This window comes from Polyodon spathula, chromosome 52, assembly GCF_017654505.1.
Source record: "Polyodon spathula isolate WHYD16114869_AA chromosome 52, ASM1765450v1, whole genome shotgun sequence".
Taxonomy (NCBI): domain Eukaryota; kingdom Metazoa; phylum Chordata; class Actinopteri; order Acipenseriformes; family Polyodontidae; genus Polyodon; species Polyodon spathula.
The window spans coordinates 294,846-310,103 of NC_054585.1; the positions used below are offsets into that span (position 1 = coordinate 294,846).

The following is a 15,258-nucleotide window of genomic DNA, read 5'->3' on the forward strand; positions in this document are numbered from 1 at the left end:
AGTCTCGGTACAGCTGCATAAACGCAGCATGTTTTCACTCACTCGGGGTTGTGTGTTCGGTGAATGGAGAACGGGATTGGAGACGGAGGTAAAAATAATCATAAGAATAATAATAATCGTTAAAAAGACGCTCACCGTGTTTTGCCTGTATAGTCCGTTTTGTTTGTCTGTTTATTTTGGCTACCAGTGCCGTGCCCTGTGTTTTTGTATGTTACAACCTTTTTATTTTGCTGTTCTGTTTATTTATTAAATGCTGAGCGAGACCATTTGCTCTGCTCCACCAAACTCCACCTCTTTCTTGTCCGGCCATCTTTGTGACAGTGATACACAATGCTAAGTGTTGAATTGGTAATTGTTGAATTCACTGTTTTCGAGTGCTGTTAGGCAGGAGAAACTGTGGATTATTATCTTACCAAGTCACACTTTGAGTAGTTTATCAACAAAAACATTTCTTCCTAACTGATACTTGTTCGATAATGAGATTCAATTGATTGCTGATTTGGTAATTGGATTTGTTTTCTGATCTTTTCTTATGCTTCAAACAGTTAAAGAGTGGAAGTGGCAGTGGAAACGCTGGCAGTGGCGTGGGGCACTCAGGCAGTGGCGAGGCTGGCAGTGGAAATGCTGGCAGTGGCGTGGGGCACTCAGGCAGTGGAGAGGCTGGCAGTGGCGTAGGGCACTCAGGCAGTGGCGAGGCTGGCAGTGGAAACGCTGGCAGTGGCGTGGGGCACTCAGGCAGTGGCGAGGCTGGCAGTGGAAACGCTGGCAGTTGCGTGGGGCACTCAGGCAGTGGCGATGCTGGCAGTGGAAACGCTGCCAGCGGTGTGGGGCACTCCGGCAGTGGCGAGGCTGGCAGTGGCGACACTGGCAGTGGAAACGCTGCCAGCGGCTGGGGAACTCCGGCAGTGGCGAGGCTGGCAGTGGAAACGCTGCCAGCGGCGTGGGGCACTCCGGCAGTGCTCCAACGTGATTGTCAACAGCATGTGTTAACATACGGCGCAAAGACATTAACCCTGAAAGGGTTCATATGCTAGAGCAGTGTTTCCCAACTCTGTTCCTGGTGGCACACCGTGTTTGCTGGTTTTCGTTCCAACGCAGCGCTCAATTACTTAATTGTACCATATCAACAAAGAGCTTGAAAATAATGGGAAAATGCCCAGTTAATTACTTTATTAGTTCAATGAAGGGTTCAATTAAGCAAGTGAGTGCTGCATTGGAATGAAAACCAGCAGACACGGTGTGCCGCCAGCCAGGAGCGGGGCTGGGAAACATTGCGTTACAACATCCGTCTCTGGGCTTTTTCAATACTTACCTATGATTTACCATGCTTTCACTGTGCTTTATTACACATTCCCAGCTTCTACTATCATGGAGAGTTGGTTTCTCACAAAATAGGTCTTAAAAAATCAAGTAACTTAAAATGTAATTTAATATATTTTGTACATTTCCCTACCCTTACTATTTTATGCAGTGGTCCTGAGTTATGTTGCTCCAATACTGAATCATTCTTTTTTCACTAATGTAATGATTTGATACTGTTTCTTAGATATACTTCTATGATATAAAATGGTCCTTTGTAACCTATTGATGTTGATCAAGTGTATAGGGCATTCATTCATGCATGAAATAACACTTCACACAATCCCTTGGAGGGCGAGTAACACATGCCTTATACATGTGATCACTTGTTACAATGGAACATGTAATGAATATAAGTAATTCCATCCACAAGAAGTAACACTGCTAAATTCAGATGAAGAACATAAGATATTCAGGTGTTATTTCTGTGGTATTTGGTTCTCATTTTCAAAACTATAATGTAATATTAAAAATTTTACATTATGGGAAATGACTTGATCATCCCAAGAAACCCATTTTCAGTAAATATAGGATTTACACACGATGGAAAATGAAACAAAGGCTGCCACATTTATTTGATTTTGGAAAAACACTTTCGTGAGATAAATCATAACAATTTCAATTAGACAGAGCCAATATGAATAGCTTTATTATTGCATCATTTTAAAAAAATACAGTGCAATAACCCATAGTGATTACAGTATGAATACGTCCTTTTAAATTTTGAGTGTCTCTGCTCACACCTACAGTCTCTCCCCTGCCCTACCCAGGACAGATGGTGTGTCTGCAAGACCCTGCTCCAAACTACCAGATGGACCAGCCAGATGGGCCTCCTCATTCAGGATATTGATCTGAGATCCTGGACCAGCCAGGTGGGCCTCCTCATTCAGGATATTGATCTGAGATCCTGTCCAGAGCCACAGCACATTTATTTTGTTTACTAAGAGACAGGGGCAGAATATCGTACACGCGTTTCCAAAAGCAAAGAGAAAACAAGACGTAAAAACAGTTAACATGTAAGAGCAGAATATATTTAAAAAATTGGTATCTTTTCTTTATACCTAAACATACAGAAAGATAGACAGACAGATAACTGCAGACAGTCCAAAGCTCTGGCACGCTAGTATTAATGACCAATGCTGAAACATCATAACCATATTGCATCACAATTGAACAAGCACGGATATGTGTAAATGTAAGGGTGACGTATGAACAGACAGACAGGATGCCTCCACCCTTAATGAAAATATTGCAGTTTTCCATGCTTTTCCCTATTATACTACATCTTTGCCATGTTTTTAACAGGCTTTTTCATACCTCATTGGACATTACAATGTTACCCATGCTTTAACTGTGCATTATTACACTTTGCTAGGTTTTATTACGGAAACTTAAGAAAGTTTACAAACGAGAGGCGGCCATTTGGCCCATCTTGCTCGTTTGGTTGTTAGTAGCTTATTGATCCCAGAATCTCATCAAGCAGCTTCTTGAAGGATCCTAGGGCGTCAGCTTCAACAAAATTACCGGGAAGTTGGTTCCAGATTCCAACAATTCTCTGTGTAAAAAAAGTGCCTCCTATTTTCTGTTCTGAATGCCCCTTTATCTAATCTCCACTTGTGACTCTTGGTTTATTTTTTCAGGTCCCTTGCGAGGTGACCAGAACTGAACATATTAAATGACTAATTTTGAAAATGAAAGTTTTTACAAAGGAAGATACGGGCAACATGCCTGCCCCACATGTCGACCTTTTCCTGTCCAGTTTTAAATAACTTTAGTTTAACAGAGGTAGATGTGTTAAAGGGACTAGGAGCTCTTAAAATAAACAAATCCCCTGGGCCGGATGAGATCCTCCCAATAGTCTCAAAGAAGTGAAAGAAGCTATTTACAAACCGCTAACCAAGATCACGCAACAGTCTCTTGACACAGGCATTGTACCAAAAGGTGAACTGCAAACATAATACCGATCCACAAAACGGGAGACAAAACCAAACCAGGTAACTACAGGCCAATAAGCCTGGCTTCTATTATATGTAAACTTATAGAAACTATAATAAGATCCAAAATGGGAAATTACCTATATGGTAACAGGATCCTGGGAGACAGTCAGCATGGTTTTAGAAAAGGGAGATGGTGTCTAACTAACCTGCTTGACTTTTTTGAGGATGCAAAAATGATAATGTATAACTGCAAAGCATATGACATGGTTTATTTAGATTTCCGGAAAGCTAATCTACATTAATGATTTAGATTCTTGTATAGTAAGCAAACTTGTTAAATTTGCAGATGACACAAAAATCAGAGGTGTGGCAAACACTGATGCAGCAGCAAAGGTTACTCAAAATGATCTAGACAAGATTCAGAACTGGGCAGACACATGGCAAATGACATTTAATAGAGAAAAGTGTAAGGTACTGCACGCAGGCAATACAAATGGGCATTATAAATATCATATGGAAGATACCAAAATCGAAGAAGGAATCTATAAAAAAGACCTAGGAGTTTATGTTGACTCAGAAATGTCTTCATCTAGACAATGTGGGGAAGCTATAAAAAAGGCCAACAAGATGCTTGGATATATTGTGAAAAGTGTTGAATTTAAATCAAGGGAAGTAATGTTAAAACTGTACAATGCATTAGTAAGACCTCATCTTGAATATTGTGTTCAGTTCTGGTCACCTCGCTACAAAAAGAATATTGCTGCTCTAGAAAGAGTGACCAGAATTATTCCTGGTTTAAAAGGCATGTCATATGCAGACAGGCTAAAAGAATTGAATCTGTTCAGTCTTGAATAAAGAAGACTACGCGGCGATCTTATTAAAGTATTCAACATTCTTAAAGGTATTGACAATGTGGACTCAAGGGACTTTTTTGATCTGAAAAAAGAAAAAAGGACCAGGGGTCACAAATGGAGATTAGATAAAGGGGCACTCAGAACAGAAAAAAGGAGGCACTTTTTTACACAGAGAATCGTGAGGGTCTGGAATCAACTCCCCAGTAATGTTGTTGAAGCTGACACCCTGGGATCCTTCAAGAAGCTGCTTGATGAGATTCTGTGATCAATAAGCTACTAACAACCAAACGAGCAAGATGTTCTTCTGTTCTTATTTATTTCCTGAAACAAAGCAGGAATATTGTGTTCAGTTCCGTTCACCTCACTACAAAAAGGTTATTTCTGCTCTAGGAAGTATGCAAAGAAGAGCGACCAGAATTATTCCATGTTTAAAAGGCATGTCATATGCAGACAGGCTTAAAGAACTGAATCTGTTTCCCCTTTTATTAACTCTAAACAAGTTCCTGAGATGTTTTGTTTCTGCTTTTGTCCCTGTCTGGGTGCTGTACACTGTCTCCGCCCTTTAAACACTAAGTGCCCCTCTCAGTGACGTCACACGAAAAAAAGACTGTCAGGAAGTGAACTTTCGAGCCTGTACTGCAAAGTACAGTGGCCCTGTAAGTCATCAAAACAAAGTTGTTGTTTTTTTTTTTGTTTACACGATCGTGGTCCTAGAAGTTCACTTCAGTATGACCGTGTTACCATGATCCCGGTCCTTAAGGGTTAAATGGGTAATGGTTATATTTCGTACTTGATAGGGAATCAACACATACTGTAACCAAGTAACTTACTTCATTAACAGTTATTATGAATTATTGAGGTTGTATGCAATCCCACGACCAAGTCAGTTTCATCTTTTACACCCAGGAACTCGAGAGCGGATGTCAGCGAGCTACTGGCCTCTTGAGGACAAAGGCCAGCCTTGTAGGTGTCAGCCTGAACTCACTAGATGCCTGGCCAGTAGGGTCCGCTGTAGTGCGATGAGGAGAAACAGTCCCTGCCATTTTTGCTTCCCTACCCACGGGAGCACCAGAGCCAAATTGACACTTCCTCCACAATCCCCAGCGAAGACCAACGACTTCGCACAGCCGGGACACAAACCTGTGCTCACCTGATTGCATGATCTGATTGCATGACTCTGATTGCATGACTCTGATTGCATGACTTTACCAGGTCAGCCACTCGGCGACCCCGTCCTTGTCATTTGTAAAACGATTTTACATTTCAGATGGTTCTTACTTTATAAGTCTCTGTGGAAAATATAATCAAAATGGTATTTATACCAAATAAAAACTACTTAACCCTTTTTTCACAAGAGGCGGGGCTGCTGGTTATTCCTAGGGTCAACAAAAGCAACACTCGTTTGTCAGGGAAGCTGGGGCTGTTACAGTTTTCAAGTCAAAACAAAAAAAAGCACTTTTATAAAATGGCTTTCTTATCTTAGTCGGTTTTAAAGCAACTTTAAGATTGCTGCTTTTGTATTGTGGGTAGTTTTATTTAAATTGCTTATTTAAATGGTCCGGCTGTGGTAGTTGTATGTGTGTATTGCTAAACAAATGTACTGTGGTTTGTTCTTTTTTATGCTATGTATTGTACAGTGCTTTGCGATACTTTTGTACAAAAAGCGCTACATAAATATAATATATAACAGCACAACTTTTAAACCACCTCCTCTTCCTCCATATTCAAAAACACTTGACTGATTCTATCGATCTTAGAAATGTTTTAAGTAACTTTTGTGTTGCCAGTGACACACGCTGTGACTGAGTTTTTTGGAAAGGTCTGAAAAGGTACAATCTAGTGTTAACGTTAAATTGTACAGATAGGCTCGAGTGGCATAGTGAAAGCCTGGATATTGCAGTTTACTAACAGGCTGTGCCTCTGTCTGTAATAAGCTGCTGTGTCTGTGTCTCAACAGCACAATCCGTTGTTTCAACAGCAAAAAAACACTCTCAGGTGAACCCTTTTATGTTTTCTCAAAACATTTAAATGTTTGGTTGATGGCTCTTATCTAGGGAAAACATTCACTTCCTCGATGCTGTTTAGAACTACAGTGCCAATAAGGGGTTTACAGCAGGCTCTCAGTGTGTTGTATAAGACGATGAGAGAGGGGTTACAGCAGGCTCTCAGTGTGTTGTATAAGACAATGAGAGAGGGGTTATAGAAGGCTCTCAGTGTGTTGTATAAGACAATGAGAGAGGGGTTACAGCAGGCTCTCAGTGTGTTGTATAAGACAATGAGAGAGGGGTTACAGCAGGCGCTCTGTGTGTTGTATAAGACAATGAGAGAGGGGTTACAGCAGGCTCTCAGTGTGTTGTATAAGACAATGAGAGAGGGGTTACAGCAGGCGCTCTGTGTGTTGTATAAGACGATGAGAGAGGGGTTACAGCAGGCTCTCAGTGTGTTGTATAAGACAATGAGAGAGGGGTTACAGCAGGCTCTCAGTGTGTTGTATAAGACAATGAGAGAGGGGTTACAGCAGGCTCTCAGTGTGTTGTATAAGACAATGAGAGAGGGGTTACAGCAGGCTCTCAGTGTGTTGTATAAGACAATGAGAGAGGGGTTACAGCAGGCTCTCAGTGTGTTGTATAAGACAATGAGAGAGGGGTTACAGCAGGCTCTCAGTGTGTTGTATAAGACAATGAGAGAGGGGTTACAGCAGGCTCTCAGTGTGTTGTATAAGACAATGAGAGAGGGGTTACAGCAGGCTCTCAGTGTGTTGTATAAGACAATGAGAGAGGGGTTACAGCAGGCTCTCAGTGTGTTGTATAAGACAATGAGAGAGGGGTTACAGCAGGCTCTCAGTGTGTTGTATAAGATGATGTGAGAGAGGATACAGCAGGCTCTCAGTGTGTTGTATAAGACAATGAGAGAGGGGTTACAGCAGGCTCTCAGTGTGTTGTATAAGACAATGAGAGAGGGGTTACAGCAGGCTCTCAGTGTGTTGTATAAGACGACGAGAGAGGGGATACAGCAGGCTCTCAGTGTGTTGTATAAGACAATGAGAGAGGGATTACAGCAGGCTCTCAGTGTGTTGTATAAGACAATGAGAGAGGGGTTACAGCAGGCTCTCAGTGTGTTGTATAAGACGACGAGAGAGGGGATACAGCAGGCTCTCAATGTGTTGTATAAGACAATGAGAGAGGGATTACAGCAGGCTCTCAGTGTGTTGTATAAGACAATGAGAGAGGGGTTACAGCAGGCTCTCAGTGTGTTGTATAAGACGACGAGAGAGGGGATACAGCAGGCTCTCAATGTGTTGTATAATGAGAAGAAGCAGATTCTCATGTCCCTGGAGGAGCTGGTAATCATCGAGGAACAATTTCAGAGGACTCTAAAGCCACAGTGGCCCTATCTCTTTTGACACTGTTATTACTGTGTATGTATATAACTGTATATAAATAGGTAATAATTACTAAATAGCTATGTTATAGTATGTTGTATTTTAGGCAATGTATCACTATTCCTTAATACCATACATAATGCACAGAAACGCCACTAAACCAATAACATTCCATTAAAGACAACTCAGTATGGTACTCAGTGCTACATGCTTAAGCGAAGATATCTTTATTCAACACATTAACACACGCTTGCGTACAATCGCTAACCGACTAGAGCGTTCCCCTGCTATTGCCTCACAAACACCGTCTGTGAGTCGAGCAGAGAGCAGCGCACTCCGTGATGCTGCAGCAAGGTACGTCCACTGTGACAGTGCCAGGAACATCCCTCTCTCCGATACTCATGGTTACGGAGCGCTGAACGCAGAGGCATTACGGTTATAATACCAATAATAAACACCACACCAGCCAGTTTGCCGCAATCAGCTGCTGAAAATGTACAAACACAATCATTTCAATTCGCGTTTTAAACAAGAGCGCGACAATAACTGTTACGCATCATGCCATTCAGTGAAGGTCAGAGCTGGACAAGGAATTGAATTGCTGTCTGCTATTATATAACCAAAATGGCAGCTATATATTAACTAGGTTATAGCAGTGCATACAGCAGAGGCGATGTCAATAACAAGTGATACGTAATACAGATATACGAGGTTAAGAAAAAACAAACCTTGCTTCATGTTTATTACTCGTCATTTTTTTCATAACCAATTCTGCATACGTTTATTTTTCTGCGTAATTGCATTTGAGGAGCCGTATAGACATTTTCTATAAAGACATACAGAAATGCTGAATAGCATCAATATAATTTGCAGTGCAATTCCGAGTAACCACTTTAAGACAAACATATATACAACACACCATGTTGACTTAATTTTGACTTATTATTTCGACCATCTGCCCACGTACACAATTTTACGCCTGTTTAAGCTTCGGGGTTTGTGCAAAAACAAGCGCTGATCCAAAAATATAGTCTTGTACCTGTGCGTGTTTTGGGGGTACCTGGGATGGAAAAGGGTACCCCTATGATTGTTTTGGATCGGGGACAAACAAGGATTTGTTTTGTTTGATGGCGGTATAAGATATAAAATTCAGGATATCAGAGATACGGGTAATCATCATTGGCGTTTACATGCTCCCATTTGCAAAGCCATATAACCTAGTGTCATTCTAAGATAATACATTTCGATACTAACAGAACACTCTTACAGCAGTCAGATTCTGAATCAGTTACAAGGTTCTGTATTTAAAAAAAAAAAAAAAAAAAAAACTCAATAAATCAGACCAATTTCTAGCTAAATAATTCCAATGTCAGATATAGTTTCATATAACATAAAAATCACAAACAGAAAACACTTTTATATTTGTGATTTAATTCTCCATATTATTTACAAAAATGGAGATGCCAATGTAAAGATACATCGTCTATGCACTAATCTCTGCATTAGTATTGTTCCTAGCTATATTTTTATAATCATTCTTCCTATGATAAAAAAAGATTAGCACATAACGTTAATGCTATTTCCTCTATTACTGATAATTTGAAAATCCTATTTTTAATGATTATCCGCAAGTTAGAAAAAACGACACAAGGTTGTTGCTTTGTGAAAATGTTACTGAAATAAACAAGCACAATGACTTACTTCCCAACGAAGTTCTCCAGAACCGAGCTTTTTCCAGCACTTTGACCCCCAACCACCGCAATCTGGGGGAGATCCAGATTGGCGTTTTGTCCGATTGCAGAAAAGGCATCCTGGAGTTTATTTACCAGGGGAATTAAATCTTCCATCCCTCGGTTACCCATCTTTGCAAAATAGCCTATTCTTTGTCAGTGGTGAAACAAACGGGAAAACTCCTTGCAAAACGCTTTTCTCCTGTTCTATGTTTTTCTCTGGTTGTTATAACTATTTGCGCCGACGATTATTTGATTCTGGTGAGCACCTTCATTGATTATATTTTGACAGTATCCACTCACGGTAAAATGCAGCTTCTTGCCTCCCACTCTACTACGGTTCTGCTGTCTCCCTAGGACTGGGATGATCTCCGTACTTGTCAGATAGGGTTGTGAACGCGCAGCCAAGCCAATGGCCACCAGGAGGTGTCCAAGTAGGAGCACGCAAACACTTCTGTCTTTAAAGCATTCTGGGAGTTGTAGTTTTAGGTGGAGCCTTCCATCAAAATAAGGTCTGTTGACGAAAACTACCCTTGCAATAAGTAAATGCAGGCGTTAATAAATTATTTATAGTTATTAATCTGTATTAATCTTAATACAGTTTTTAATGTTTTAGCTGTGATGGCAGAATATTGATTTCCCTAATCATTATGGTACATTTTAATCATATGCAGTAGCTTGAGCCCTGTTATAACAAAGTTTAATTTAAACACCTTGAAATGTATCCTGTGGCTTCCCCGGTACTTCACAGAGTGATGGGCACTTGAGTGTTATGAGAGACACAAGGGTACAAATTTCCCCCAGTATTCAGAAGTGACATTATAATATGCTAGTGGATTGTTTTTAATCACAGAAACACTCATATCTAGTTTACATGTTACTGACACACAATTTCTTTAGGTTGAAATGCATGTTTAGTTGGGTTGGAATTTTTGAACAAGGCTAAAATAAAACTTCAGCACTGGTGGCTTTGTTCCTATATTGCCAATTCCTGAGGAAATTAGGCCCTCTTTGCATGGCAGTTTAGTTTATAAAATGGTGCAATTGGTAGCAAAAGCAAATTAATAGCAAACTGACTGAAGCTGGTACTGAGTTTAGTTTTAAAGCTTAGTGAATGGTAAATGCTTAGGGGTAGTGAGCTGAACTAAATCTTGCACATACTCAAAGAATCAATAGATTCCAGTGTCATTTTAATTTCTTTTCAGTTTCCTGCACTATTTCATGTGTTTGCAAAATCACATGGTTCTGGGTTCTGTTGCTCTAGACAAAGTCAAAGCCCCTCACAGCAGGTAAAAGCAGATTTAGAGAAAGATAATTATAATAACTCAATATGGGAGCAATAAATCCCAGATCCACTCAGATTGCAAACACCATAAAACAGCTAGGGGAATGTAACAAAGAAATTGAAATGGCATTTGTGTCCTGTTTCATGTCTTTAGGCTCTGTCCAGAGTCCTGAAAGAAGGGTGAGGTCTATGCTGGCTATTTGATGCATATATGATCCTGCGGGGGGGAGCCCTGTGGGATACGCCTGTCAACAGAGAGAGGGTGGTGAGGGTGTGTCATCTCTTTCTCTCTCTGTGTGGTCAAGAGGTGGGTCTTGGGAGGGTCGCTCGACCAATAAAAGTGATGCTTTGCAGTTCAATCGCTCTTGCCCTTTCTAGGAGAAACCACAGAAGGGGAGTTCTGTTTGGAAATCTGGATTACAAATGATGACAGTCAGTGTCTGGAGAAAGAGGGAGGGGCAAGCAAGCCCAGCGGAAGAGTACAGCCGCTGCACAGAATCAGTGTCTTTGTTTCTAAGTACCTCTAGTGGCACGTTATTAGTTTAGCTGGGGAAAATCTGGGCAATCCTGTGAGTGTTAGTGAGGGACCATCAAAGTATCTCTGAAACCTAAGCCATGCTGGATAGTGGAGGCTGCGGGACTCTGCAAGGAGCAGCACCTTTTATTTGTAGTTTGGTTACTGTGTTTTATTTTCCTTTTTGCTTTTGCCTTCTGGTTTTGGTCTATTATTTTCAGGACCTGCGAGGGGAATCGGGGCTGTGAAAAAAAAAACACATACCATTGCTGCTACTCCATTTACCACTGTTGGTATTTGGGGCCACGGCACCTTCTACTGCAAAAAATAAAACAATGCACCCCAGAGGTGTTTCAAAGAAACATTCTGTCTCCTGTGTTGAGTGAATTCCCTCTTGACATTTTAATAGGTGTTGATGAAGTTAACCATAACCAATACACAGGGAGTGGTGGGGGTATGGAATGGGTTACCAGCCATGTTGCTGAAGCTGAATCACTGGGATCCTTTAAGACCCAGCTTTACAAAGGTTTGAGATCAGACAGCTACTAGGAACCAGATCATGGGCTGAATGGACTCTCATTCATACATTTTCTTACATTATGTTGTAATCGAGCTATAAATCTTGTTTAAGTAGATCAACATTAGTTAGCTATGTTCTGATAACCAAATAATATTATTTGATACTGCATTGTGTGAAATCATAACAAGATAATAGAAATGTGATTCGCAAGTAAAAATTTGGAACTTGGGGAAAAGATATTAAAAGTTACTGAAAGCATTTTCTAAGATTTACGACGTTTTGTCTGAATGAAGATGGAAGTGAAGTTATGATTTAATACTGCTTGCATTTAAGAGTCAATCATTGAAATAAATAGGAGAAATATGCTAATGAGAACTCTTCTGTGGTTCGATAATTACACTGTGCTCCCCATTTTCTGAGTTAATTTAAATGCTTGCATCATGGGAAAACAGTCTCTCTCTATTGCTCTATTGCTTAAAAGAAAAGAATGTCCAATCTCAAAATTAAAACATCTTAAGCTGTCTCTTTAAAGGAAAAGCTACACAAAAACATCAATGTGTAAACAATTGGATGGAATCTCTGTCAACACAACAATATCCTCAACATTCCAACTTCACGGAACAAACACAGCTGCTGGATACAACAAGAAAACAACTTCTTCCTTTTAAAATTTGTTCGAATTGCTGGAAAAACATCACTGCAAGATACAGGAAGAGGAAACAATTTGGTGTGTGGCTTTGTTGCATTGTGGAACATGTAGTTCTGAAGTAAAGGCCATCTTTTTTCTTCAAATCTCTTGAATAACTAGCGCAGAGAAGACTACAACTTTAGATCTCATTTCTAAACGGAAACGCTTTTAAAAACGTGGAGAAAGCTATACTAATCTTCATTGAGAGACTGTTCAACTTTCTTCACTTTTAAGGGCGATTATCTAAACAACTTATGAAATTCCATGGTGCATAAATCGATTGTATGATAAATTCTGTTTAAATTGACTATGAAGTAATGATATTATGTCAAATTATTTCATGATCAAATATATGAAAGAATTACTAAATGTTAATATATTTAGAATCCTAATTATAACTGAATATAGTCAGGACAGCTCCAATCCCCTTGTTGCTCATGTCAGTTTCCAGCAAGAAGGTTGAGTGGGGGTCTGAGGGTGCCAACATGGGGGATTGACACAGGGCTATCTTCAGGGGGTCTAATTCCTCCCGCTGTTCTGGGGTACACTCAAAGGGCTCACCTTTATTCAGGAGGCAGTGTAGGGGGGCAGCGATGGTGGCAAAGCCCTGCACCATCCTCCAAGTCTCCAAGGAAGCCTCTCAGCTGACGGGGGTTGATGGGGATGGGTCAGTCTCTGCTGCGATCTTGCAGGGCTCCATACTGATTCCGTCCTTTCCAACTCGATGACCCAGGAAGGTAACCTTGCTCAATAACTGCCACTTTTCAGGGTGTAGCTTCAGCCCTGCTTCTGACTCGTCGGAGCACTTTTCGCAGGGAGGCCATGGCCACCTGGAAGGTCTTCCCTTGGACCAGCAGGTTGTTCAAGTAGACCAGGCACTCTGTAGTGGGGCAAGCCGATCAGCACTTTTGCTATGAGCCGCTCGAACATTGCAGGGGCATTGCAAAGTCCGAATAGCATCATGGTGAACTGCCAGAGGCCTCAGCCAGAGGAGGTGGTCATTGGTCGGGAAGCTGGGGACAGGGCCACCTGCCAGTAATCACTCCTTAAGTCAAGGGAGGAGAACCACTTCGGCTCTAACAGCTCCAGGGACTCGTCGATGTGGGGGAGGGGGTAGCAGTCCTTCTCTGTCACATCATTCAGGCACCTGTAGTCGACACAGAAGCAGGTGAGGTCTCAGTGATTCCAGCCTTCCGCATTTCCTTCAGCACCTCCTCTATAGCTTCCTGGTGGGCCAGCAGTTGGCGGCATGGCTGCAGCTTGATGGCCGGCCATCCCTGTGTCGATGTAATGCTGGACCAGGTGTGTCTTCAGGTTTCACAGCGAAGCTATGGTGGTAGGTCAGTAACAGCTCCCACAGCTGGGCTTGTTGCTCCGAGCAAAGCCCCTCACAATTCTGGCACCAGACTGTGGTCACCGTGGAAATAGTGGGGTCCTACTTAGGACCTGGGGTTGGGGCAGGCGAGGTGGGGGCTAGCACGGTCATCTTTGGTATTGATGTGGGCTTGAAAGAGGAGGGTCCCCGTCCATGGCGGCTGGGACCCAGCTGAGGTCCCCTGGGCTGGCATGGAGGGCTACGGAGTTTAAAGTCCTCTCTCCGGCACTGAGCCTGTCGGAAGGCTGCGTTACCCCTGGGAGTGGGGGTTGTCGACAGGGTCAGTGAGTGCTGGCCTGATGGTTGGTGGTGCCTAACAGGCATGTTGAGGTGGGGCCCAGGGGAGGGCTGTGGTCTCCTGGCCCGGTGCAGAGAGGCTGGCCTCTCTGGATAGATCAAGTTCAGGGCTGGGCTCCCATGTAAGTGCATGTCACAAAGACGGCTGAGTGGTGACGTCAGAACCAGGAAATGAATAGAGATAGGACAGATGAGGTGAAATGATGAAGACGCTTGCTTGCGCCGGTTTATTGAAAATAAAAGGTTTAAACAAACAGAAGACAGGACACAGCACTTTACACCAAAATAAATAGACAAACAAAAACGGACTAACACTTAAACGGTGTGCAGATAGACACACTAACAAACACGGTGAGTTTAAATAAACAAGTATCGTGCGGGTCCCACCAGCACGTAATAGTAATTGAAATTAAACTCCTACTTGGTTTCTCCTCCTCTCTCTCCCGTTCCCTACTCACCGAACACCCAACAACCCCAAGTGAGTAAAACGTGCATCTGTATATACTGCTGTGCAGGGATTCAATTACCAATGAATTATTCACTTGAATCCCAGCACATGAATTAATTATGTGCAACCTCGTGCTCACATATTAAATACTTTAAATGCACATGAAGTGATGTATAATCCCGTGCCTAAAATTATACATTTTTAAACACACATGAAACACAGACCCATTTATATCCCGTGTACCACTGCCTATACACCAACATTTAACACACCACACGCAACATATAACAGAAAATACAAACAGGTTGTCACAGTGCAATGTCCCAGTTCGGAGGTGAGTTGCCCACCCGTGTAGAGCAGGAAATCATGACCAAGTATGCAGGGGTCTTGGACAGCTGCTACGCAGGCAGTGTGGTGTACTCTCTGTCCAGCCACTTGTATGGCCAGATTGCATCTACCTTTTATCGGCTTCAGCTCCTCTGTAACTGTATAGAGTTAACCCGTTGTGGGTTTCAGCCAGACCCCCTCTGGGAGCACAATGGTGTGGACCAGGGTCACTGTGGAGCCAATGTCAACCAGGCAGTGCAGAGGGCCCCCTCAATCTGGAGTGAAACATGACAAAAGTCCCCTGCGGTGGTTCTCCTGACTACCACGGCCAGTCTGTATAGACTGCTGTCAGTGGTTTCAGGAGAGAGGGGGGCCACCCTCTCCCAGCCTGGAGGTTGGGCCCCAGCTGTGTGTGCCACAGGTGAATGGTTGTAAATATGGGGGCCTGTCACAAAGAAGGCTGGAGTGTGGGACGTCAAACCAGAAAGAGGAACAAAGAAATTAACAAAGAGGTGGAGTTTTGGGGAAACTGAACGCTTGCT

The 15,258-nt window shown here is 42.2% G+C and overlaps 1 protein-coding gene across 12 annotated transcripts in view; it reads right to left on the reverse strand.

The window, feature by feature from the left end:
• Positions 1–9,657, reverse strand: part of LOC121307062 (dynamin-1-like) — a 126,940-nt gene extending 117,283 nt beyond the window's left edge. For 7 of the 12 annotated variants that reach the window (XM_041239168.1, XM_041239165.1, XM_041239166.1 and 4 more), the window contains exon 1: positions 9,234–9,656. In XM_041239168.1, the coding sequence (XP_041095102.1) occupies positions 9,234–9,394 (161 nt within the window). In that variant the 5' untranslated portion in view covers positions 9,395–9,656. Of the gene's footprint in view, positions 1–9,233 lie in introns of all 12 variants that reach the window. The other 5 variants (XM_041239169.1, XM_041239167.1, XM_041239163.1 and 2 more) reach the window with 1 other exon arrangement.
• Positions 9,658–15,258: the final 5,601 nt, after the last annotated feature.